A 23,825-nucleotide genomic window follows, 5' to 3' on the forward strand; every position below is an offset into this window, starting at 1 on the left:
ACCTCGCGGCCAGAGCGCCCTCCCCGCGCCTGCGCGCTCGCTGCTGCCCCTCGTGGCTGTCTGCGGAACTGCCCGCTCGCTCGCCCGGGGAGCCCTGGAAAGCAGCCCCACGACCGAAAGACAGGGGCCCCGCATCCAGAGGGCCCGGGTGGAGGCTGGGAGAAGAGCAGTAACCACGGCTGCTCTTACCGAGCTCCTAGCATGAATGCAGGCCCTCGGCCGGGGCTTCCCAGGATCCGTGCATTCTTTAGACACAGCCACCGAATGAATTCCTGCAAGGATCAAGCTCTGTCGTAGGTGCTGGTGACACTGCGGTGGATGAAACAGGCAAAAGTCCCTGCTCTCAGGGAGCTTTCTGTCCCGTGTGTGACCTGTGATGTGATGGCCCTCCTGCCGTCATAGGAGACAACACTGAGGCTCAGAGAGGTTGTGGTTGGTCCGAGGCCGCACAGCTGGGAAGTGGATGAGCCAGGTTAATGCCCCTGCTTACGGCTGCACAGAGTGCTGCTTGGCTTTTCCTCCGGGGCCTGAGGGTGGCCGACACAGCCAGAGGCTTTAACTAGTAGGTTCTGATACTCAGCTCAGTGCACGGAAATATCCGAGGAAACGGGTGTACGTGACCCCGAAGCCAAGGGACAGAGAACACAAAGACAGTGGACGCAAGAGTCGGAAAACCTGGATCCACTCCCCAGCGGTGTGGCTCAGCAAACTGGCTGAGCTTCCACTTCTTCATCAATAAAATGGGGACGACACTGTTTGCTCTTGGCCGCTTTATGGGAGACTCAGAAGAGTCAACTGTAAGTCACAAAGATGTATTGACGGCAGGTCTAGCTGCCATCGGCTGGCTCTGGTCACCGCAGCGGTGGCCATAGTCGAGCACAACGGATTCTGCAAAGTGATCTCTTTCCTTTTCTCTGCAGGTTTCCGTTCCCAAGTTTGACAAGGTTCCCTGGCTCTGTGAGGCCAGCCTCAGAAACAAGCCCCTCGTGCTCAGCCTCCCCAAAAGGTAACAGCTCAGCCACTGGGGGCAAAGGTTGCAAGAAAGGCCGCACAAAAGATGGTTTCTTAGGAAGAGGGGTGGAGGGTCACCAGAGGGACGCGTCTGGTCGGTTGAGAAACCCACGTCAAGCGCTCAAAAAGCAGCCGTGGCCTGGGAGTCTCAGAGAGAAGTGAGCACCGAGCTTGGGCTCGGCCAGGGGGGTGCAGTAGATCTCAAGAAACCTCCCTTTCTGCCACCCCCACTCAGCAATCAGGAGGATTTTGCCCCTGGACTCTGCCTCTCAGAACACTTTCCTCCTCCCCATCAGCCTTCCTTTTCTCCTCTGCTTTAGTTTGAAATGACCACATTTTAACCATCCAAAGTCTGGATCCATAAATTCCTGTCTCCATAGAGTAGCCATGGCCTGTATGTAAGTCTGAGACAATCTCCAATCTCACCAGTCCTGCCCCTTCAAAACCAGCCTCTGTGGATGGAACAAGTTTCTATCTTTCAGAATCAGTGGTTTTCATGTGTAGGGAGCCTCCCAGTGCTGCCGCCTGAAATAACTGGGTGTCCTCATTCCTCCCCTTTTTGCTCCCTGGGTGTGGTGGGATCCCCTGCTCTGGGAGGGGCGGGCCAGGAGGCGAGCCCCCAGGCATGCGGTAGATGAAAGGAGGGCCCCTGGCCTGCGCACCGTTTGCTAGCGAGGCCTGACTCTCAAAACAGATTTTTCTCCTGTTGGCAACTGTCGTGTACCCTCCTGCCCATAGATAAGTGACTCCCAGTGAGGGTCATTCTCTCTACTTCTCTATTCTGTGAATCTACCTTTGCTTTGTTGCTGCACCTTTTAAAAGCCCCATTCTCAGTAAGCAGCGTTGTATTTTCAGAGCACCTATGAAGCTTGTTGTTCAGTTCTGTTATTTTTACATAACTTTGAGTATGTCTGTAGCATTTGTAAATATATAAGCTCTAGCTGACGATTTAGTGTAAAGCAGGCAATCAGAGATTCAAAGACTTGTTTGTGAAATAACACAGGTGATGTGGGTTCTTATGAAGAGCTGTTAGCACCTCAAGGAGCAGCCTGAGTAATGATAGTTTAGCATCTTTGAATTGGGGCCAGGGCACAAATTCACCTGACAATGGCATAAGTGAGAAGAGCTGGCCAAAAGGGGACTGTAGTGAAGGGGACATCACCTCCCTGACAAAAGGGGACAGCCTGCCCTCTGCCCTAGTCAACGCTGCCTACCAGTATGTGACTCCAGTGGCCAGATCTGCTGGTTTTTCTAACAATACCAAAAATCTGGGGTTTTATGTAAAATGGCTAGTGTTTGACATCTAAGTAGGGTAACATCCACTATCCCATCCCTCCCCCATGCCCATTGGGCCTGCCCCACAGCCCAGAACAAGGCGTCCCTGTCCTGGCTCTTTCACCCCAGCTCCCTTGTTCCCTGGTTATACAGTCTTTGGTGGGAAGTGGGAGGGGGCGCAGGGCAGGGGCTTGAACAAGGTGGCCCTGCACACAATTGGGTGCCCTCAGAACCTGCTCACTTTCACAGCCAGGTCCTGGAGTATCAGAGGGGACACTCAGCTGGGAAGGGAACGGGTGGCTTTTCCTGCAGCCAGCCAAGCTCGAGCTAGTTGCAAGGAGAATGACCTGCGGTGGTCAGAGAAGCTCCCCAGGTGTCTGCGCGGGGAGGGTTTGGGCAGCATTCGGAACCCTTGAGAGAAACAATACCCACCTCACAGGAGGTCTAAGACAGACTGGGCATCACCTGTTAGGTGCCCTGAGCTTTCAGGCGGACAAGTGGGAATGCAAAGTCTTCTGAAAGGCTGGTTCTTTTAGTATCAACAATTCCCAAGGATTAAAAACTCATCTGGTCAAAGCTCTGGGTTCCAAGCTATTTGTTTTTGACAAAACCCTTTCTGTTCTGTGTCACATCTGCTTCTCCAAGGCTAGCTAATACTTAAAGCACACTCAGAACTTTATACTATAATAAAATGAACCACACCGGCCAGCGGGTAGGTCACCCTGTGAAAAGCATCACTACCTCATCCGCAACTGGAAAGAAAGTTCCAGGGAAAAAGTGGTTGGAGGGAGAGAAAAGGTGGGAGGATTGCTTCCTGTGCAGGGCCACGGCTCCAAGAACACAGACCAGGCCCAAAAGGACAGCATTTGTTAAACGTCAAATACGCGGCCTTTGCAGGAGGAGAGCTGGTGTATCTCACCCCTCATACATCTGCTTTATGAACAACTTTTCCTGCCTTCATTTGTACACTCTCCCTGAAAATCCACAGCTGGTATTGGTTAGTTTAAAACCGAAGGGTCTGAAGGCAGAGTGAAGGCAAAGCCATCTTTGGGAGCTCCAAATGGCCCGAGCCCCCCAACATTGGGGGCCACCCGGGGTGTCCCTTGGCTTCTCTCTGGAACAGCCAGGGGCCTGGTCCTTCCCACAGAGCCTGTGGTGCTAACTGGCTCTTGTTTTGATCACTCAGATATCCTCATGCCTCTGCTACTTTTATGACTTCATCCAGGATGGATATGAGTTGGACAAATTTGTTGCAAGGTCGAGATGGCTTATCTAAGGTACTCGATTTTTTCTTTAATTGCAAAGAAACCAATAGCAGTTCTAGGATGCCATTAATGTGACTCCAAAGGTACTTCCTGTCTCCTTAGCACAGCCGGAGCCTGGGATATCGCAGGTGTTCAGTAGACATTTGCTGAATGAAATGAATGGGCCCCACCCACTCACCCTGTCTCCGGGGCTCCCAGGTCCACTGGAGCTAAGAATAAAAGCCTGAGGTGAGAACCATGGAAAAGAGAAACCAAAAAATTCATATTGAGGCATCTGCCCTGAGACCTTCAGGGACTGCTTCTCAGCCTGTGTCCAGAGCCAAGCCTAGTTTCTGGGTCTCTAACCCCCTCCCACCACCACCATGAATCCCTGTGTCCCCTGCACACACAGGTTTCACATTTAAAACCCCTCCCCTCCCCTCCCCTCCACTGTCTAGAAGTCAACCATGCCTGGCTGCTGGGTGACATGTGGTGACACTAGCTTCAGAGAGGGTCCCCGTACTCATGGTGCTTGTGAAGTCAGCACCTCCCCGAGGTGGAGGAAGAGAGAGAAGTCGGGGCAGGAGCAGTTTCTTCACCTGAAAAGTTACCTGGCAGGTGCAGGGCGATTATGGGCCGGGCAGGAGGCTCTTGGGGAGAGCTCTGTAACTGTGGCCACGTTATGACCAGCCCTCGTGTCAGTGGATAAGTGCTCCCAGGTTTGCTCTGGGTCTCAGCGCCTTCCGAGGCATTAAGACTCCAGGCACCAGGAGTGAGGGAGGAAGGCGTTGCTAAGGCCCAAGACAAGGGAGAGGCCCACCCACCTTCACCTGGGCTCCGACCTTAGTGGCTGCAATGCTCATGGGCGGCCACTAGAGAGACCAGAGCAACAGCCTCCCAGGCTGTGCCAATGGGCAGAGTCCTAAGGTCCAGTCCCTGTGTGGCTCAGGTCACAAGTCCATTACTGCTGCTGGGATAGGAGAGCTCAGGTACCTCATGGGAGAGTGTGTGTGTGTGTGTGTGTGTGTGTGTGTGTGTGTGTGTGTGTGTGTGTGACTTTTGCCATCTTAGAGTTTTCATCTGGGCCTGAGGATTAAATCGACTGAAGACGAATTAGCAGGAGAAAAGCACACACATCTATTTTCTAAAAGTTTTATGTGACACGGGTGGCCTCCTAAAGAAACAAAGACCCAAAGAGGTGGCAAAACCTAAACGTTTTTATACAAGAGAGGCAATGGTGGGAAAGTAACTCAGCTGCACGGGAGGCTAAGGGGGGAGAAGTGGTGTTTGAACAGGGTCTGTTTGCGGAGAAATCTCTCAGCTTCAGCTTCTGGTCCCTGGTGATAAGAATGTTGCTTTCCTCCTGGTGTAAGGAGGGCCTCTTCCTTTTGGGGTTTTATCTTCTACTTTTTGGAAGAAAAGGGGGGGAGTCAGAATATTTTTCTTGTACCTGCTGTTTTTATAAAGCTCCTTTCGCTCAAAATAACCTATGCCCAAGTGGCATATTTGGGAGAAGCATATTGTGCCGCCCTTCATAGCGAACCTGGGGCCCCTAGTCTGTTGGGACACCTGGCAGGTCTCTCAGGTCAGCTCCCTGCCTGTCACACAGACTCAGATCTCAGTCTTTGCTGCAAACATGAAGGCCCGAGCATGTCTGCTGTGCGGCTAAGAGCCACAGCCGCTGCTTTCTGGAAAGAAATGATGCATCTCACGGGAGTGGATTGCTCTGTGGACAGGTTATCTTTTCCTTTACCCTCTAAATCTGGGACCTGCCGAGAGTCTTGGGCAGTCCTGCTGCCAACCAGACGTCCTGGCCCTGGGCACGGTGCAGGGATCCTGCCCTGGCTCCCTCCCTTTCACAGTCTCAGGTCAAAAGTCAGGACTTTGAACATCCCCAGCCAGGTGGCGTTCCTGCCTGCCCCGAGCTGTTCCGGTGCTCGTGCAGGTGTCCGTGTGTCTGGAGCAAAGTATTCCCTAATGGGGGGGAGGGGGGACAGGCTCAGAGACAGAAAGATGGGGAGCAGAGTCGAGACACACAGAGACATGAAGGGACAAAAATACAAAAAAGGGGATGGAAGGGGAGAGGCAGAGCTCACAAAGAAGAAAGATAGGAAATGAAGACAATGGAACGGAGCCTGAACATCCCCCATGCAAACTGTTAGTCATGACTTTCTCCTGCCACCCGAGGCATGGACTCGGGTGCCGAGAATGGGAAAGTGTAATCGAATAGCTGCATGACTGAGGCCAGGAGGCAACTCACCCAGAGCTCCGGCAGGCGGAGCAGATGTTGTGGGGCCTCCGCCAAGACCCCGCACCCCCTTCCTAGCTGCTGGGCTTGGGTGTAACTCAGGAGGGTGAAAGGCCACCCGCTCTGCATTCCTGCTGCCACCCCCGTCTCCAGTCAGAGTAAAGGTGAGAGCATAATTTATTTTGCTTTTAGCAGACCTGTGACCAAAAGCCCTGGCTAGTGACATGGTGCAGGAACATAGCTGAGAAAACACACAGACGGGCGACTTTCAATGTTCTCACCACTGAGAACTCTTTCTGCGATTTCTCTCATTGACACTGAAATTGTGAAAGCTCGTGACCGCCACGGGAACTACCTTGTACAAACCTAAGTTTTTCTCCTATTTACATAGATCTATTTACGTAGATCCAACCTAGATAACTGCAAAGACAATCTCAAAGGGGGATGACAACGAACACCACTGGCCTCAAGTGACAGTGGGAATAACAACCAAGTTTAATAAGTCAGGACGGCAGGTGCATGGCTGTCACTTACTTTGTGTGTCTGAAGTTTTTCCTAGTGAACAGGAAGAGAATTTTAAAAACTACATTTGGCTTTATGGTTTAATGGAGGTGGCTGGTATTTTCAGAGATCCGGAAAATGTTTAATTTAATTATCATAGGGTTGGTTTTTGTGGGATTTTTTTTTTTTTTTTTTTTTGGTGTATTGAAAATAGTGTTTTTGGAATATTTAAAATAGTTCCCTGAACACCTGTTTTGGGATTCTAAGGGATATAGGCATCATTGCCCCCTTATATGGACCCTAAGAGTCCGCTGTCCCCTTGACCCTTCACCCAGAGAACTTTCTGGCAGACGAACTAAATAGATGTGCCATTGGACAGACCTCCAACCTTTCTGGGCCACACTTTCCTCCTTGTTTTCATTGGGAGTTGAGCCAGGTGACCTCTTTCAGCTATGGCAGGAGTGGAAAGGAGAAAAAGGAATGGAGGTGCTGAAGGGAAGGGGGTACAGAGGCTAATTTGTCAGTGCTCCTCAAAAATAGTATTTGTCATGCTATTTTTAAAGTCACCATCTGGTGCTTACATTTTCAGTTTTTGTTATGTGGACAGGCGTGTGTGTGTGTGTGAGAGAGAGAGAGAGAAAGGAGAGATTTCTCTGTCTCTTAACCAAAGATTGAAGGGGGCCAAGGATTTGGGCCACGAGCCAGATCTTGGGAACCTCAGCAGATGTTGACCTCAGATATTAGGATGTTCCCAGCTGTGAAGTGTGAAGAGCAGGCTTTGGCTTCCGGGAACCAGCTGACACCTGCATCAGACCTTGGCCAGGCAACAAAAGGCTGCTATCACTCTCTCAGCACAGCTGTTCTCTGCTCTCCTGGGGACAGCCCTTGGGAAATGAGAACCCTGCTAACACTCCAGAGCCCCTTTCCTCGGTGGTTGGGACTCTAGGTAATAAAACCCAGGCCCCGAGCCCTGAACCCCTGGCTGGCTCACTCTCCATCCCCGACACTGGTGCTGAGCTGGCCTTGGGGAAGCCGAGAGTGAAGGGGATGCAGCAGAAGGAAGTGGCCTTGGGTCCAGGGCTAGGAAAGAAAGCCAGGCAGGAGGGAGGAAGCTGAGGCCGATGGAACGTGGGACCCCAAGCTGTTCGCATCAACTTCTTTGTAGACGGTCTAGCCCCTTCCTGATCCCTCCGGTGGGACGTGGTCTCTCCCCTTTTTGGAGGCCCAGAAGTTTCATTGCTCCTTTTAGGACACCTGGTACGTCCAAGCTTGGATCGCAGGTTCCGGGGAGTGTCTTAGTCTCAGAACTCAGAGGTGCGAGGGGTGGATGGAGGAGCTCAGCCCAGGAGATACCGCACCTGGGGCCTCAGGAGAGAGACGGGAGAGGGTTGAATTGGCCCAGAAGCAGAGGAGTCAGCACAGGGCACTTCCTCTCCAGCCTCTCTTCTCACTGCCCCCTCCTCCCACCAGACAATCCGACCTCCCGGGTGCCCGGGTTATTGTGACGCGCTGGGTCATTGCTCCGCGTAGGTGCTCGGTGTTTTCTAGGGTTGGGATGCCCTCCCCCTCCTGCTTAGCCCACCAACGCCCACCCGGGCACTGCCTGCTCTTTTCACCCTCTGAGACCCTCTCTATGGCCCACCCTGGACCCAGGAGGCCTCAACGTAGTGCCTTCCACACCGGTGCACACAGTCTGCTGGGTGGTGACAGCTTAGAAGCTGTGTCTTACACACCTCAGTGTCCCCGGTCCCTAATGAATGGACCAGTGAATGAATTTGTATTCCTCCCTGGTCCTCGCTGGGGCCAGAAACTTTCTTATTCATGCCTGTGACCCTGGCACAGCACCCCACATGGAGCCTCACAGTAAACGTTTCGCTGAATGAATGAGTCATTCACACTCTTACTGTACCACGCCGACCCACAGCACAGAGAGGCTGCGTCGGCTCTTTTAAAGTGGCCTGTAAAAATGAAGTGTGTTTTAAATATTGGTCTAAAGGATCCAACTTTGTCCATAGTTTCTAGTCCTCAAACCCCCAGTAAGGCCTATGTCACTCAGGGGACGAAGCTCCATGCAGAGGTCACGTCAGGAGCACCCCAGGCTCTCCCCACGCAGCTTGAATATGTCCCTCGCCCTCCTGTTGTGCACACCTCGCAGGGCAGCAGGGACAGGTCAGGGCCCAGGTGTCACAATGAGCCAATCCAGTGGCAGGAGAGGCTTCCTTGCAGCGAGACGCTCTGCTTGTCCCGGGACCTTCCCCCAGGAGTTCGCTCTTCCTGCGAGCAGGTCTCAGGACTGACTCAGCGGGAATGAAGGGGAGAGAGAGCCCCAGGCAGAACAGGAGCCTCAGGGGGCCTCGGGCTGCGGGTGGAAATGCCTGGGAGCCTCCCTGTCGTACCTGTACCTCTACACAGGGGCCCCCGGGCCACCACCTGGCCTGTGGCTCAGCCTCTCGGGCCTAAACCCTCCCTGTACCTACCAGCTGCAGTTAAGCCTCCGGGCCAGGATGGGGCTGAGACAGGAATGCCCATCTGTGTTTTATGGAAGGAATACCTCTTACCTCTCTCACCCCTCCACCCCCTTCCCATGTCTTTGCTGCCCCAGATACCACAGCATTTCCTCACCACTCTCGGCCTCTCCTCTCTCTTCCCAGGCCAGGAGGAACCAGAGTGACCCCCTGCTGGCCGGGAACGGGCGGCTGTGCTCCACATGCCGGGAAATGAGGACGGTAAGCCAGGCGATGACAGATACGGGCACGGGATGAAAGGCACCCACATTACAGACGGAGGCATGACACTGTATCTGCAGATGACGTGATCTTATATATAGAACTTCCTAAGGCACCCACACAAAAAAGCTATTAGAGCTGATAAATGAGTGAGTACAGCAGAATTACAGGGTATAAGATCAATGTACAAAATGAATTTTATTTCTGTATGCTAGCAATGAACAATCCAGAACAACTGAGAAAACAGTTCCATCTACAATAGCCTCAAAAATTAAAATACTTAGGAATAAAATTTTTAAAAAGAAATGTAAGACTTGTATATCAAACACTATAAACTATTATAGAAAGAAATGAAAGAAGACCTAAATAAAATAGAAGTAATCCCATGTTCATGGGTTGGAAGATTTAATGTCGCTCAGATAGCAGTACTGCCCCCCAATTGATCTATAGATTCAAGGCAATTGCTCTTGACATCCCAGATGCCTTTCCTGCAGAAATTGACAAGCAGATGTTAAAGTTCGTATGGAAAGACATGAGATGCAGAATAGCCGGAACAATCTAGAAAAAGAACAAAGTTGGAAGAACCACACTTTTTGATTTCAAACCTCACTACAAAGCTATAGGACGTTGAAAGAAAACAGACAGTAAAGACCACATATTGTATTATTCCAGATATATGAAACGACCAGAATAGGCAAATCCATAGAGTCTCGTGGGGGAGGAGGAATGACTCCTGAGTAAAGGATGTCTTTTCTGGAGTCATGAAAACGTTCCGGGAGTAGATAGCGGTGATTGCTGTGCACCTTTGTTAATATACTAAAAACCACGGGCACCAAGATGGTGGATTTTATGGTTTTGTGAACTATGTCTCAATTTTTTTAAAATGATTAGCAATAGAAAAATATTTTTTAAAGTAAAAGCATAAAATGGATGAATATCAATAAAATAAAAATCTTATGTGGGGCCTGGCTTGGATAATGACTCCTGCTACCGTGTGACCCTTGGGCAGCAGCTCCATTATTTAGTGTGGAAGAAACACCTATTGAGAGTTATGGTTGTGAGTCACCAGGGACAGCTTTACGAAGGGCACACTTCACACCTTCAAGTGTGCTTCGAAGTGTGTTCATTCAGCCACTAATTTGGTCAGCAAATACTTCTTTTTTAAAAATTGATTTGAGAGAGAGAGAGGGAGGAGGCAGAGGGGGGAGGAGGGAGAGAGAGAAACATCGATTTGTTGTTTCACTTATTTATGCATTCACTGGTTGATTATTGTATGTTCCCAGACCGGGGATCGAACCCACAACCTCGGCATATCCAGTCAAGGCTCTTAACAAACTGAGCTACCAGGCCAGGGCCTGATCAACAAATATTTCTTAAACAGGCACTATGTTAGGACCTGGAAATACGAACATAGAGATGTTATTTATGCCCTTGTGAAGCTGAAAGTCTATGAGGGAAGCCAGATGTTAAGCAAGTGCAACGGTTATGAGGAAGCCTAGGGAGCAATGAGGTCGTTAGGCAGCAGGCCAGGAGGCAGTAGTGTCTGTGAGAAAGTGATAGCTCACCTGAAATCTGAAGAATGTTGTGGTGAGCTAGCCAAAGAGAATTGGAAGATTTACTAATCTTGAGGGATCTAACTTCAAAATCTGATAACCAGGGAAGAGCAACGACCCTATGACTTGTGGTCAGGACAATTCTTCCTGGTTCATTCATATCACAGAAGGATACGTGAGTGGCTCTGATGCTGAATACAATTTGAGCTTGCTAAGGTACATACACTGTTTATGAAAATTGGAATGCAGTGTTGGATAGTGTTCTAAATGAGACTGTCTTCCTCAGGCACAACCAACAACTATGATGATCCCAGATGATCTGAAGCATTCCTTGAAGGATGTTATGAGTCGTAGGTAAGTCAAAGGTTTAAATCAGAACATGACTTTAATTCTGGTTATATTAGTTTGGGGACACAAGGGTAGTGAATTGAGAAACAGTAAGTAGAATGTTTAGGGGATGCTCAGGGAATGGGCTGCTTTTGTTTTTTAATTTTTATTGATTTTGGAGAGAGAAGAAAAGAGAGAGATTTGTTGTTCCACTTATTTATGCATTCATTGGTTGATTCTTGTATGTGCCCTCACTGGGGATCAAACCGGCAACCTTGTCATATTGGGACAATGCTCTAACCAACTGAGCTACCCAGCCAGGGCCATGGAGTGGGCTTCTTGATTGGTTTCATTTTTTGGTTAAACCAGATAGTTGGAACCCAAAAGTTGTTTTCATCTTGAAACGACTGTAGACATTTTAATCACCCTTTCTTTCCACCTTCGCAAGAACAGTACATGGAATAGGGTAGGAAGTTTCTTGGATGACTCCGGCAGAAGTGAATACAAATTCTCCATGTAGATGACATATCTAATTCAGAAGGTCACACAGAATCTGTTATGAGTCCAGAGCATCCTCTGCCACTTTTTAGTAACTAAAATTTCTGTTATTTATCAGTTTCATTGGTTGTCATTTACTGCTTTCTTATCAAGAGCAAGTATATCAGAAATAAAATATAGTCAAAATTTTGATTAGTTGGATTTCAGGTTGTTGTTGTGTGTGGTGTGGTGTTTTTTTGTATTTAATTATCAGACAGGGAAGAAGGACTCAGTTTTTACTTTATTAAAAAACTCAAAACTTGAACTCACCCTGGATCAGTCACCAAGATAGGTAGACCTGCCTTGCTGTATATGGTTGGGCATATTGCTCATATAGTTACCCTTATATATGAGCAATCGAAAAGGTTATATATGATCTAATATCAATCTTTACATTTCTTTTCTCATACAGAGAGCAATAATGTGAGATACCAACAGGCCTTTATGTAACCTGACATTGGACAGTAGTAGGCGACCTCAGGGCCATTTGGCCCACACTGAGATGTAGATTCGGGTACATTGAAACCACGGTGCCCGAGCCAGGTAGACAGGCTCATGGAGGAAATGGGTGTTTGAGCATTACAGGCTCCAGAACCCATAACACTTACCTACACTGACTCCATACTTTTAAAGAGCTGTTATGTCAAATCACAATGAAACTGATTCTAATAAATGTTCTTTACGGACTGCAAATGGAAAACTCAACTATCTAAAGTCAGAGGTTTCTGAGCAAATGTTCACTCCTCTATGAAGGAGACTTTTGCAATTTGTGGCCCCAGTTTATTTATCTTACAAGTTTATACTTTATAAAAGTACTTTATTTTTTTGCAAGTTTGGCCCCGTAGTCTCTGCGCAAGGTGGTCTCAGTACCAGGCTGACAAGCGCTGGATTCAAGGGACCGTAGCTGTTTTAAAACGTGTAAAGGCACATTGCTTTCCAGCAAGCCCCAGTCAAATAACTCATGTGTCTACTTGCTTTCCCCAATCAGAATGAAGAGTCTCCAGCCACTGAAAGCTCAGACTGCATCCAGGTGTTCCCCTGATGACATCTCAACAGGTTTGCTATCCTTGGGAGTATGTGTGGTATGAAGCATACTGTCCCCAGAGTAGTAGAATGAAAAGTTTAATTCCTAAGATAATTTCTAAATTTTCTGAACAAATTCCCATCCTTTTTATAAAAAAATTAAATTTATTGGGATAACATTGTTTAATAGCAATATGTGTTAGGTGTGCAATTCTGTAATAATCATTTGTATATTGCATTGTGTGCACACCACCCAAAGTCTAGTCTCCCTCTGTCACCACCCTTCTTCCCCTCTGGTAACCACCATGCTGTTGTCTGGGTCTGAGTTTGTGTGTTCATTTGTTGATTTCTGTTTTATGTCCCACATACGAGTGAAATAATATGGTTCTTATCCTTTCCCATCTGACTTATTTTACTTAGCATAATACTCTCAAGATCTACCCATGTTGTCACAATTGGCAATATTTCATCATTTTTTATGACTGAGTAGTACTCCATGGCATGCATGTACCACATCTTCTTTATCTAATTGTCCATCAAAGGACACTTCAGTGGTTTCCATGTCTTGGCCGTTATGAATAATGCTGCAGTGTGCAGAGAGTTACATATATCTTTACAAATAAACATTCGCAAGTTTCCAGGTAGGTAGCAGAAGAATTGCTGGGTCATGTAGTAGCTCTGTTATTACATTTTTAAGGAACCTCCAAACTGTTTTTTATAGTGGCCGCATCAGCTGCATTCCCACCGGCAGTGTATGAGGGTTCCCCTTTCTCCACACCCTCTCCAATACTTATTATTTCTTATCATATTGATACCAGTTATTCTGACAGATGTTAGGTGGTATCTCATTGTGATTTTGACTTGCATTTCCCTAATAGCTAGTGAAGTTGAGCATCTCTTCATGTATCTGTTGGCCATTTGCATGTTTTCTTGGGAAGAGTGTCTATTCAGGTCCTCTGCCCATTTTTAAAGTTGGATTGTTTGTTTGTTTTGTCTTTGAATTGTGTGAGTCCTTTATACATTTTGAAGATTAGCCCCTTATTGGAGGTAACATTTGCAAATGTCTTCCCCCCTTGGTTGGCTGCCTTTTCGTTTTATTGACGGTATCTTTTGCTGTGCTGAAACTTGTTAGTTTGATGTAGTCCCATTCATTTATTTTTGCTTTTACTCCCCTTGCCTTTGCGTTAAGTTCACAATAACCTTTCTGAGACCAAGGTCTATAACTTTAGTACCTATATTTTCTTCTATGTGTTTTTTTTGTTTTCAGGTCTTATAGTTAAGTCTTTAATTCATTTTGAGTTAACTTTTTATGTATGGTATCTGAAAATGATCTAATTTCATTCTTTTGCATGTGGCTTTCCAATTTTCCTGACACCATTTATTAAGGAGGCTTTTCTCTCTCCATTGTATGTTTTGGGCTCCTTTGTTGAAAAGTAGTTGGCCAGATACATGTGCGTTTATTTCTGAGATCTCAATTCTGTTCCATTGTTCTGGTGTGTGTATTTTTCTGCCAGTACCATACTGTTTTGATGATTGTATCTTGCAGTGTAATTTGAAGTCAGGCAGCGTGATACCTCCAGCTTTCTCAGGATTGATTTGGCTGCTTGGGTCTCTGTCCTTTTCTTTTTCACATACTGCTTATTGCCTGTTTTGATTGGTCCACAGCCCTCTTTACTCCAGCTCTGCCTGTCCCCTCTTCAGGCTTTATCCATGTCATGTTCCTTCCTAGGTCCTCTCCATACCACGTGATTCTGCACCACTCTTTCTGAAGAGCCCCATAATCCACTTACCGAAGAATTTTCATAGACATTGGGCACAAAGTAAATAATTCCCTTCTCAGGCAGTCCTGGTAGTACCAATCGAGGTGAGAAGGGAACTGCATCCCCATCTGGAATGGCCTCACCAAGGCCCTGAACCTTCCACCCCACTGGCTTCCTAACACATCTGGCTTCTTCTGGAAGCTGCCCAGTGCTAGTCTTATGTTCACTTGCTGTTGATGGAAAACGGGATAGTAGAGCCATCTCCAGCTTCAGCATTGACCTAAGTCTCATCTGTTAGAGAAGCAACACTGAGCTGGTGAAGGTGGGAGTGGGTCATTCCTCCAGGTGATAGAATCCAAGGGGTCAGTGGCCTGTAGGTTGTCACTTTAGAGACTTTGTCCATCTTCTCATTTGCTCCCATATTGACTGAAGTCACCTTCAGTTTTTGTTTCATTTGAAACATGCAGGAAAATCAAGGTCACTTCCTTCACTTCATACAGATGGGAAAGTGTATGCTCTATCTAGGGTGGTGGCCGAGGAGCTAGAGCCAGAACTGACCTGAGCAGGCATCAGGAAGGAAATTTGAGCACAGAAGAGGTGTCTTTAATAGGTCCCAGAAGGGAGGACCAGAGACTCTGGTAACAGCTGAGGTTTGGAAATACCCACTCTAGTGGAGTGAAAGACTGCTAGTCCCAGTGAATCCCTTCTTATGAATCCAAAAGTTTTGGCCTGGCTCATGGCTCTCAGCCAAGTGGATGGAAGAGCCAAGAGCTAAGAGCCTCCTCTCAGTGACAGCTCCCACTGTCCTCTGGTCGGCAGCCACCTGATTCTCTTGAAGCCAAGACAACATTGGGTGACAGGCATGTGCAGTTGGTTTCAGGGGTCTCTGTAGCAGCCACTCACTCCTTCTGAGTTTCCCTTAAACGTGGATTTTTTTCAGGCTTGCCTCACAAAGGAATGAAACACACACACACACACAGACACACACACACAGACACGTGCTTGCCTTTCCCTCAGCAAGAATGTTTACCTTCTGATTCTGTAAGACAATGTGATAAGATGCCTTTTATTAACTTAACAGCCCTGGGAGTGTATTCCAGTGACCAACACAAGGGCTAGACTTGATATACATGAGATCAGTACATTATGTTCTTTCTTGGGCAGACCTGGTTCTTGCCCATAGAGTCCATCCAAGGGCAAAGAGATAGTGGGTATGGAGCTGACCAGGAACTGAAGCTTGGTAGAGCCACTGCTGATTCTGGTCATGACGTTTCTGAGCTGAGCTTTGTTGTTCTGTGTGCTCTCTGAGGTTATGGAAAAATCAATAGCCTAGGAGCAAAGCGACCTGGCTTCAGATCCTAGTCTGCCTGTACAAGCTTGGCCTAATTGTTTAAACCGTCAGGGCTTCCACGTTCCCACCTGTAAAACCAGAGAAGCATTGTGCCACCTACATGGCCCGGCCACCCCCACCCCCAAGAGAGCCAGAACCTTAGTAAAAGCAGCCTTCACCTTTGATCTGCCCAGAAAAACTGCTGACATTTCCTTAGCCCTGTGATTTATGTGGCTTAGACGTGTCCCTGCCACAGCACATGCTGCTCATGGCTGCAGGGGCCACCCACCTGTACTGCGTTGCCTGTCAACATGCTTCAAAGACCAGGTGGCTGACTCAGCCCACAATCATTAATGCCAGTGGTTGTCTCACTCATTTTGTTGATAGCAACAATGATTTCTAGAGTTGTTTTTTCTGGATTCAGCTAAACTTTGTTTGTTATCGATAATTATTGGTGAAAACTAAGTAAATGGGAAGAGCCTATCTCTGTAAGTGGTGGGGAGGGGTTCATTCTGGGTTCATTTGCCTTGACTCTGGCCTTGAGTCCAGAGCTCTTGTCAGTGAACATGGGTAGAGATGGATGCCCACCACCTGGCGCAGCGTGTGATATGGTACAGAGAGCTCCGGGCTCTGGTCCTCTGTCCATCAGTGCCCGTGCCCCTGGACCTCTGTCTCCTCTTCATCACAGCGATCGTGGATCCCAGGCTTGTCATCTTGTGACATCTCTTAGCTCCCATCAGCTGGAGTAAGAGGCTTCCTCCAGAGAATTCGGGTCTCCAGTTCCCTCCGTCCCTCGATGACTTCCAATGGGAAGATGTTCTTTCATGCACTGATTTTCTCTCCTTTAAGCCACATGTCTTTTGGAAAAGTTGAGTATTAACAACTTTTTGTAGCGAAAATAATCTTCAACAGAGAGGTCAGGATGGTAAGGATTTAAGGAGTCCCAAAACAGATTATCTTAAAAAACGAAGGTTCCCTTTGGGAATGCTAGCAGTTTTCCCAACTGTGGCCCTTTTGTCAGACCATGTTTGTTTGTTTGAGGAGCAGAGCCATATATGGGTCCCTGAAGTCTTCTGAGAATTGAATCCTCTTTCCCTTTGACTCACCCTACAAATCCGGACACATTTTATCTTCATTTTTTAATTTAATCGGCCGTAACTGCTCAAACTTGAGTTTGGTTTCTAGGCGCTCCTTTCTGGCCTCTTTAACAAGAGCTGCAAAAGCTTAAAGTTGGGAAGGGGGGGAGAGGTGGTTCTATCAAAGGGAATCTGTTTCAGAGTGCTGAAGAAGTCTTTGGTGGCCTCTGGTTATTTTGAGTTTCTTTAAAAATAGAATCTAAGCAGCGCTTGTCTTTCCCTGTTGCACTGCCCTCCAGAGAGCATTGGCCACAGACTGCCCATCCTGGGCCCCCGGGCAGCTGTCTTCCAGGGAGTGCTGTCACAGTGCTGCAGGGCCCTGCGGGGGACACAGCTCTCCCCTCGCCCAGAAAGGAGCCCGCGGGCAAGACAAAGAGGCAGTGAGCCACCGGAGCACAACGCTTTCCAGACTCTACAGAGCAAACACCCTCACCAAGACAGCCTCTGACACTTCTCGTAATTTCCTCCTGTCACCAAAAAGATGAGTCAATTTTACCTTCCTGAGGGTGGCTAGAATCCTCTCCTGCCACCATCATCTCACGCACTTCCCCTAAAGATGAGTGGCTTAATTTAAAGATTTATTGATTAAAGTGGAACATTTTGAGTGTCATTCATTTTATTTTGTTATTTTCGTCTATTGTGTTATAATAGACAACATTTTCTTGTTTCTAATACATGAGTTTTCTGTGAAAATTATTTCAGCTCTTCCTTCAGGCCAGGGGGCTTGGAGATGGCTCCTGGAGGTCCCTCAGGGGTTCAGCCTACGAAGAATAAAGGAGATAAATAGAGGTCACCCTTCTGTCCTTATCTCTATTGGTTATCTCTGGTAGGTGACAGAAGATGCTATGATTCTATAACTGGAAAAAGGTACCTGGTTGGTTGTAACTCTTGAGGACAGGAACTGTGACTTGTCTTGCCCTCCTCACGTCATCCCCACGTATATCAGATGTTCATCTAATCTTTGTTCAGTCAAATTCAACCCCAATGCTGTGTTTTTCAGTTTGGTTACTTTGGTTTGAGGACGTATCTCTCCAGGTCTGTCCTGGTCCATGTATCAGCAGTGTCAGAGAGACAAAGGAAAACTCTAGGCTTCCAAGGATTATATTTATGAGCACAGATTCCATGCCCAGCCTCAGGAGGACTCATGGAGAAAAGGCCCTTCCATTCCTCAGGAGGCAGTGGCCTTGTGGGATCCTCGGGCTAAGTGAACCCTGAGCCAATGTGTGAGAACCAACCTCTGTGCTGACTCTATTTGAAGAATGGGCTTCAGAAATCTCTAACAAATGGCCTGATGCTTAAATTGACTTCATTTCTCTCCCCCCCCCCCCCTCTCTCTCTCTCACGCACACGCACACACACAAACCAAAAAACCAGAAAAACTAGCTTGATTGCCCTATATTCTTGGTAGGTTATGATTCTTGGTTTCAGTTCAGTTACAGTTCAAGAACTTTAGTTCCCTTGGAACTCTCATTTCTCTATACGAATGCCTGTTAGTCTATTTGCTTTGGGCACGTACGGACTCCTTTCCCAGAATCTGAGGTGCAAACCTGGACCCAGTGCAGCCTTGGCACACTAGTTCCTTCTCCTCAGCAGCTTTGCCGAACAGCTGGCCAGATGGCGAATTCCCTTTTCTCTCTAGTCCTGCAACCATTTCCTGGACGATGATGACACTGAGGACGAAGGTCCTAAATTGGGAAGCCCGTCTCTTGACCAACTTCTCCACATGACTGACCCAATCTCACCATTTCCATCTAAACTTGCAAAGAGAGCTACGTGGATGCTGCCCGACTTTTTTCTACTGGTAACAGTGTTTATAAGAAACCATCCTACGCACCCCACACTTGGCTTCTCTCTGTGCTGTGGGGTCATGTGGGCGACTCTGCCACCCCTTGGTGCAGTCTTTTCCTACTGGGTCCTTGGAGGTAATAGTTTGGACTTGTCAGTTGTTATTTTACCCACTGCATGCTCCTAAGCTTCATTCAAAAACCTCATGTGAGTGGGCCAGGACAATTTCTTCACTATAAACTCCTACTCATGATGTTATTCCTTGTTCAAAGTCATGTACAGTTCAGATCAATTTTTTAACATAGATCATAGGTAGCATTTGTCTGTGTGTTTGTTTCAAGACAGCCTGATTTTGCTGTTTTAAAAATACGTGCCTCTCCTTATAATAAAAATCCAAGACATGAGTCTGACTTACTCCTACACTTCCATCTTCCTTCACCCCAACAGGGAACTTGAAACCCACTCAATCAGCAGGATTCCTTCATTGCCAGGAAGGAAGGGAAATGCTGTATTTAGAAAAATCCATGCTGTAGCTTAAAAAAAAAAAGTATATAATGCAAAACCTTTGTCACCTGCAGCCCTCAGTTTAACTTGGGGAAATCCTGCAAGGTCTTTACTGCCATGTGCTCTGCTTGGGGTCACCCATCTTTTGCCTGGTCCCTGACTGTCAAAGCTCATTGTGAGGCCTCCCAGGGGCTCACTGGCTCCTGGCACACAACTGAGCAGCCCGCCTTCCTGAGTATGTAAGAACCATGTAACTCCACATAGCAGAGGTGTAATAGATTAGGCAGAACTTGTCTCCTCCTAGGAAAGGCTTATTTGGCATGTTCTATGGGTGTAGTTACTCAGGTTGGAGGAAGTCTAAGGGGTGAGGGGGGCATTTCCCAACGGAATATAGAAGATTTCCTAGAAGAACAGGAAGTACAGAACTTGTTTCGATTAATAAACCTATACACTGAAGCCTTAAGGATCAAGGTAAAATTAGAAAATTTAGAAATGGGTAAAATTTCATCTCTAGAGAGAACAGTAGTGGTCAGTCCTGTTTCAACCATATCCCCCTCAAAACCATCACAATTTGGCACTTTATTAAGTACTGTCCCTGTTTCATACATGGAATTCTTGTCTCCCTAGAAAAATGTGTAACTTGAAGATGAGACCAATATCTCCTGCTGACAGCATGTCCCCACAGGAGCTGCTCAGACCTACACGAGAGACACACAGAAGGAAGAAAGTGGTGTTAGGTGTTAGGACCCTGCCTTTGAGAGACTTAGCATTTCCACTGGAAAAATAACACGTGCAAAGAGCACGTGGACAGGCCTGCATGTGAGTAAACATGAGTTACTCCCCACTGTAAGCTAAAGGCCCCGGATGACGGCGATAATACCGGCCATGGCATCAGTAACTTCAGCGTCCGGGACAGGAACAAAGATGCAATTGTGTGACCTTGTCAGGAAAGTTGGTCTGAGGAGATAGAGCCCTACTCACCCACACGGGATGTTATCTCTCGTCCTTTGCAAAGTCTTTGGCAAGACGTTTAACTGCCTGGTGAGGGGGTGCAGAGCAGTAAAATTAGGCCCTGGGGGTGCCTGCGGCTTCGAGGAAAATGTGTTCCTAAGCCCCTTGGGATTGGCCTCCGCTCGGTCCTGTGTAGCAGAGGTCAGCCTGCTGGACGTCCCATAGCCAGAGGGTCAGGACACCCTTGCGTCCTAGACTGTCCCATGGAGAAAGATGCATAAAGACTAAGGTGTGCATAAAACAAGACAGTGGTTAATGTTAGTTGGCCCTGAGGAGTGGCTGGAAGACAGAAACTGGCAGAGGGAGAAAGTTTTTTATAGGATCATTTGATTTACTCTTTGAATTTTAAGCCACATGATTATTTCACGGACCCAAAACCAAAACAAGACAGAGCAAACAAACAAAAGCCTTTTCAAAGTGGCCAGAGGCTGTCTAACTTCGGAACTGGAAATGCGATAAGCTATCAACATAATTATTTGTCTTCCTGACTCACAGACAGTACAGTCCTTGGACACTACAAAGTCCAGGCAAGCATCCCGTTGGAAGATAAATTTTATCTCTGGCCCTTGGAAGTTTTGCTACTGAAATGCTATCACCGGCAAGTTGTAGCAAATGCTCGGTACTCGTGCAGCATTGAAACCTTTCAAAGAGCTTCCATTTCTCTTTCTGCTTTGAAGTCACCATTGTCCTACTGTTCAGCAGGGGCGATACTGTTGCACACGATGCCATCCATGGAACACATGCAGTCCCTTCTCGGGCACCTGATGAAAATTCTTCCTTTATTCTAGATCACCTGCATCCAGAAATGCAGACCCAAATGGCGTTAGTATTCCCAGCTTCACGTTGACTCACCACCCACTAAAAGCTGCTAGTCCTTTCAGGGTGAATGTCTGTTCAGCTTTGACACCTACTTTGCTGTCATGACCTGTTAATTTTTATTTTATTTATTAGTTATTTTAGTATGTGAAAAACATGGGTGGGTTTCATTTATTACCCTACATCTACATTTTAATTTGAGGTAAAATGTAAGCAACACAAAAATGCCTATTTCTGCTACCGTGTAATAGAATTGTCCGTTGCGATACTGTGATAAAGCTGATGAACACCATGTGCCATCACGTACTCTAGCTTTTCGTATAGCTGGTATTTGGCAACTCTTGTTGTCTGTGACATCTCAACACATGGAAGATTCACCTACAAATGGCGCAGAACATCAGTGGTGCATGCTTAGCTTATGACTCACCACATTGGAACCAACGTGTTCCAAGTGGAATTATAAAATAACGATGGCAATGAAAACCCTGTGAGATTGATCCAAGCTGGAACAGTGTTCCCCATTCATTTCTAAAGAATAGAATATTTAATTATCCAAATAGCTAAAACCCCTCAAAACTTATGAGGATTGATACAGTAGCACTCAAGGTTTCCTTCTGGCATCTCTGACCACAGGAGCAAACACTTGTTTCCGTTTAACATTTGGAAATCTGACTCTTTCACACGTGTCAAACCCATAGGCATGCAGGTAGAGAGGGTGGTCAGGTGAGCATTTAGTGTGTGGTAACATGCTCAAGCTCAACACTGAGTTCACATTTCATTTTTACCATAGCCCTATGGATAGGGTTATTATCTTCATAATACGAATGAGGAAATTGGGTCTCACCCAAGGTGGGAATTGAACTCGGGTTACACCAAGGCGAGAATCGAACTCAGGCCTTTCTGAGCATGTAGCGGAAGCTCCTCCCACTACCTTACTCTGACTCTCTGTGAACAGTTCAAACCAGCAATTTCCTCTGTGGAATCCTCTACCTTTTGAGGGATAAAATTGGTTGCAAACCAAAAAAGACCAAGCCTCCTCTTGCTGGGTTTTCCCAGGGAAGGAAATGCCATATGCTTACTCCAGACAGGCCTCTGTTCTCTCAGCCTGTTAAGTTCAGGGTAATTGGCATGCGTGATGCCTTTGGAATGGGGAGGTCGGGAGGGGCCAGCGGGAGCCAGGTCCTGGCACGAAACTAGAGGGTAGGGAGGCAGACTAGACCCAAGAGTGTGGCAAAGACAGTGAGCAAGTCTTACACCAGTCAGCCCTGGTGTTTTGGTTGGCAACCGGGGCCCTAACAAAGTGGGGGGGGGGGGTTGCAGGAGTGGGGAGGGAGGTGGAGGTGTGCGGAGGGGGAAGGAGGTCCTTGGAAACGTCAAGGGCAGGAGTTCATTATCTTGGAAGTCTGGTGTCTGTGGTTAAAGCCCAGCCACTGGAGGCTGTCTGCAGAGGGGAGTCTGGCCAGAGCAAACCTGGGAAACCCAGGGCTTCTCCGAGGGGCCACTTCATGTTCTATTGGGGGCACTTAGAAATTAAACTCAATGTTAAATATTTTGCATATATATTTAAAATAAAAGGTGCTTCATGTGTAATTAATAGAAAACAATGAAAGTAAATCTGATTAAGTCTTTTTAGCTGGATGCTCAGAAATTGGACTCTAACCAAAAATTAGCTATCTTTTGCTTATTAGTGATTTTCAAGGGAGTTGTGAATTTTTTATGTCAAACAAAAGAGGGCATCTGTGTCAATATTAAGAAACCTTTGGAAAGCAAAAGAGAAATAAGGAGTCCAGATCTGGAGGTAGGCCACGTTGGCCTCTAGGGCAGTGAGTTAGCCTAGGGTTTCTCTCCATTTGTTTAATTCAATAAACATAAGCAACAGGCATTGTGTTGAATGCTGTGGATATGACAGTGAGTATGACCATTTTCTGCCCTTGAGAAGTTGGTAATCTAGTTGGGTAGCAGAGGCAGAGATCATCACAGTAAAATTTTAGAAGTGCTATGATCGAGGTCTGCACAGGGTAGTAGGAGGGATCTCTAGCCTGGGGTGGGGGTGGGGAGGGCAGGAAGGGTTTCCTAGAAGAATTGTCCCTAAGGTAACATTAAAGAGCACATGCCACTGGATCTAGTGGCCAGGGGCAGCTTCTAAGGGGGTGATGAACCATAGCGGTTGTAAGCTTGGGCTCTGTACTCATGCTGGCCTAGTTCCTTCATTTATAACTATAGTCCCTACCTCATAGGGTTGCTATGAGGATTGAATGAAGGAATTATGTGTAGCACCTTAAGACATAGCTGTCAGTCAATAGACATTATTAATTTTAAATTCAGTGTTTCCTGATGGATCTGAAATTGTGTCTGGAGGGCTCCTTTTGTGCTTAGAAATTCCCTTCCCATGCTTATCTCAGGTCTTTTATTCCTTCACGTCTAGACTATTGCACAAGAGTAAACAGGGGTGATTTATTAAGGAATTGACAAATAAGTGAGAAATGGGGCAATGTTTGGTCTTAAAGGGGGTTCCTATTTTACAAAAAGGTATCTCAGCCCAACACATTTGCCCTCATTCATTCATTCATTCATTCATTCATTCAGTACTTGAGCTCCTGTTATGTAGGAAGCACTATGCTCTATGGAAGCCTTACAAAGATGGTTTATACTCACAGTGCAGTGAGAGAATCAGACATGAAAATAAAACATCACAGCACCATATGATGGGTAGCGTACCAGTTGACATTATTTGGCTGTGCAAATCTGGGTCAGAGAAATAACAAACGGTGGCAGCTGAGTGGAGGGAGGAAAACCCAGATGGAAAGGAACAAGCTAGAGCTTTTGCACTAATCCAGGCAAGGTTGGCGAATCTCGATGATTTCTAGCTGAATACATTGTCTGGCCCTATGAAGGGATCTAGACTGGAGGCTCATATCTACAAGCCACAGGTCTAAAGGTGGTATTTAAAGGTATGGACTTCAAGGGGGTAATTCAAGGAGATGGTGTCACGGTGTCATGTGAGACGAGAGGAGTCCAAGTGGGCAGGCCATGGAGAA

The 23,825-nt window shown here is 47.1% G+C and overlaps 1 protein-coding gene across 1 annotated transcript; it reads left to right on the forward strand.

Moving 5' to 3' along the window:
- Nucleotides 1-52: 52 nt before the first annotated feature.
- Nucleotides 53-18,858, forward strand: LOC308548813 (uncharacterized protein C1orf105). Its single transcript, XM_081120911.1, has 7 exons — nt 53-797; nt 921-1,006; nt 3,473-3,563; nt 8,931-9,005; nt 10,845-10,912; nt 12,411-12,478; nt 16,911-18,858. Exons 1-7 carry the CDS (start codon nt 741-743, stop codon nt 17,117-17,119), a joined length of 654 nt encoding a protein of 217 aa, XP_080977037.1. The 5' UTR covers nt 53-740; the 3' UTR covers nt 17,120-18,858.
- Nucleotides 18,859-23,825: the final 4,967 nt, after the last annotated feature.

Source organism: Miniopterus schreibersii (assembly GCF_964146895.1).
Source record: "Miniopterus schreibersii genome assembly, chromosome: 19".
Classification (NCBI taxonomy): Eukaryota; Metazoa; Chordata; class Mammalia; order Chiroptera; family Miniopteridae; genus Miniopterus; species Miniopterus schreibersii.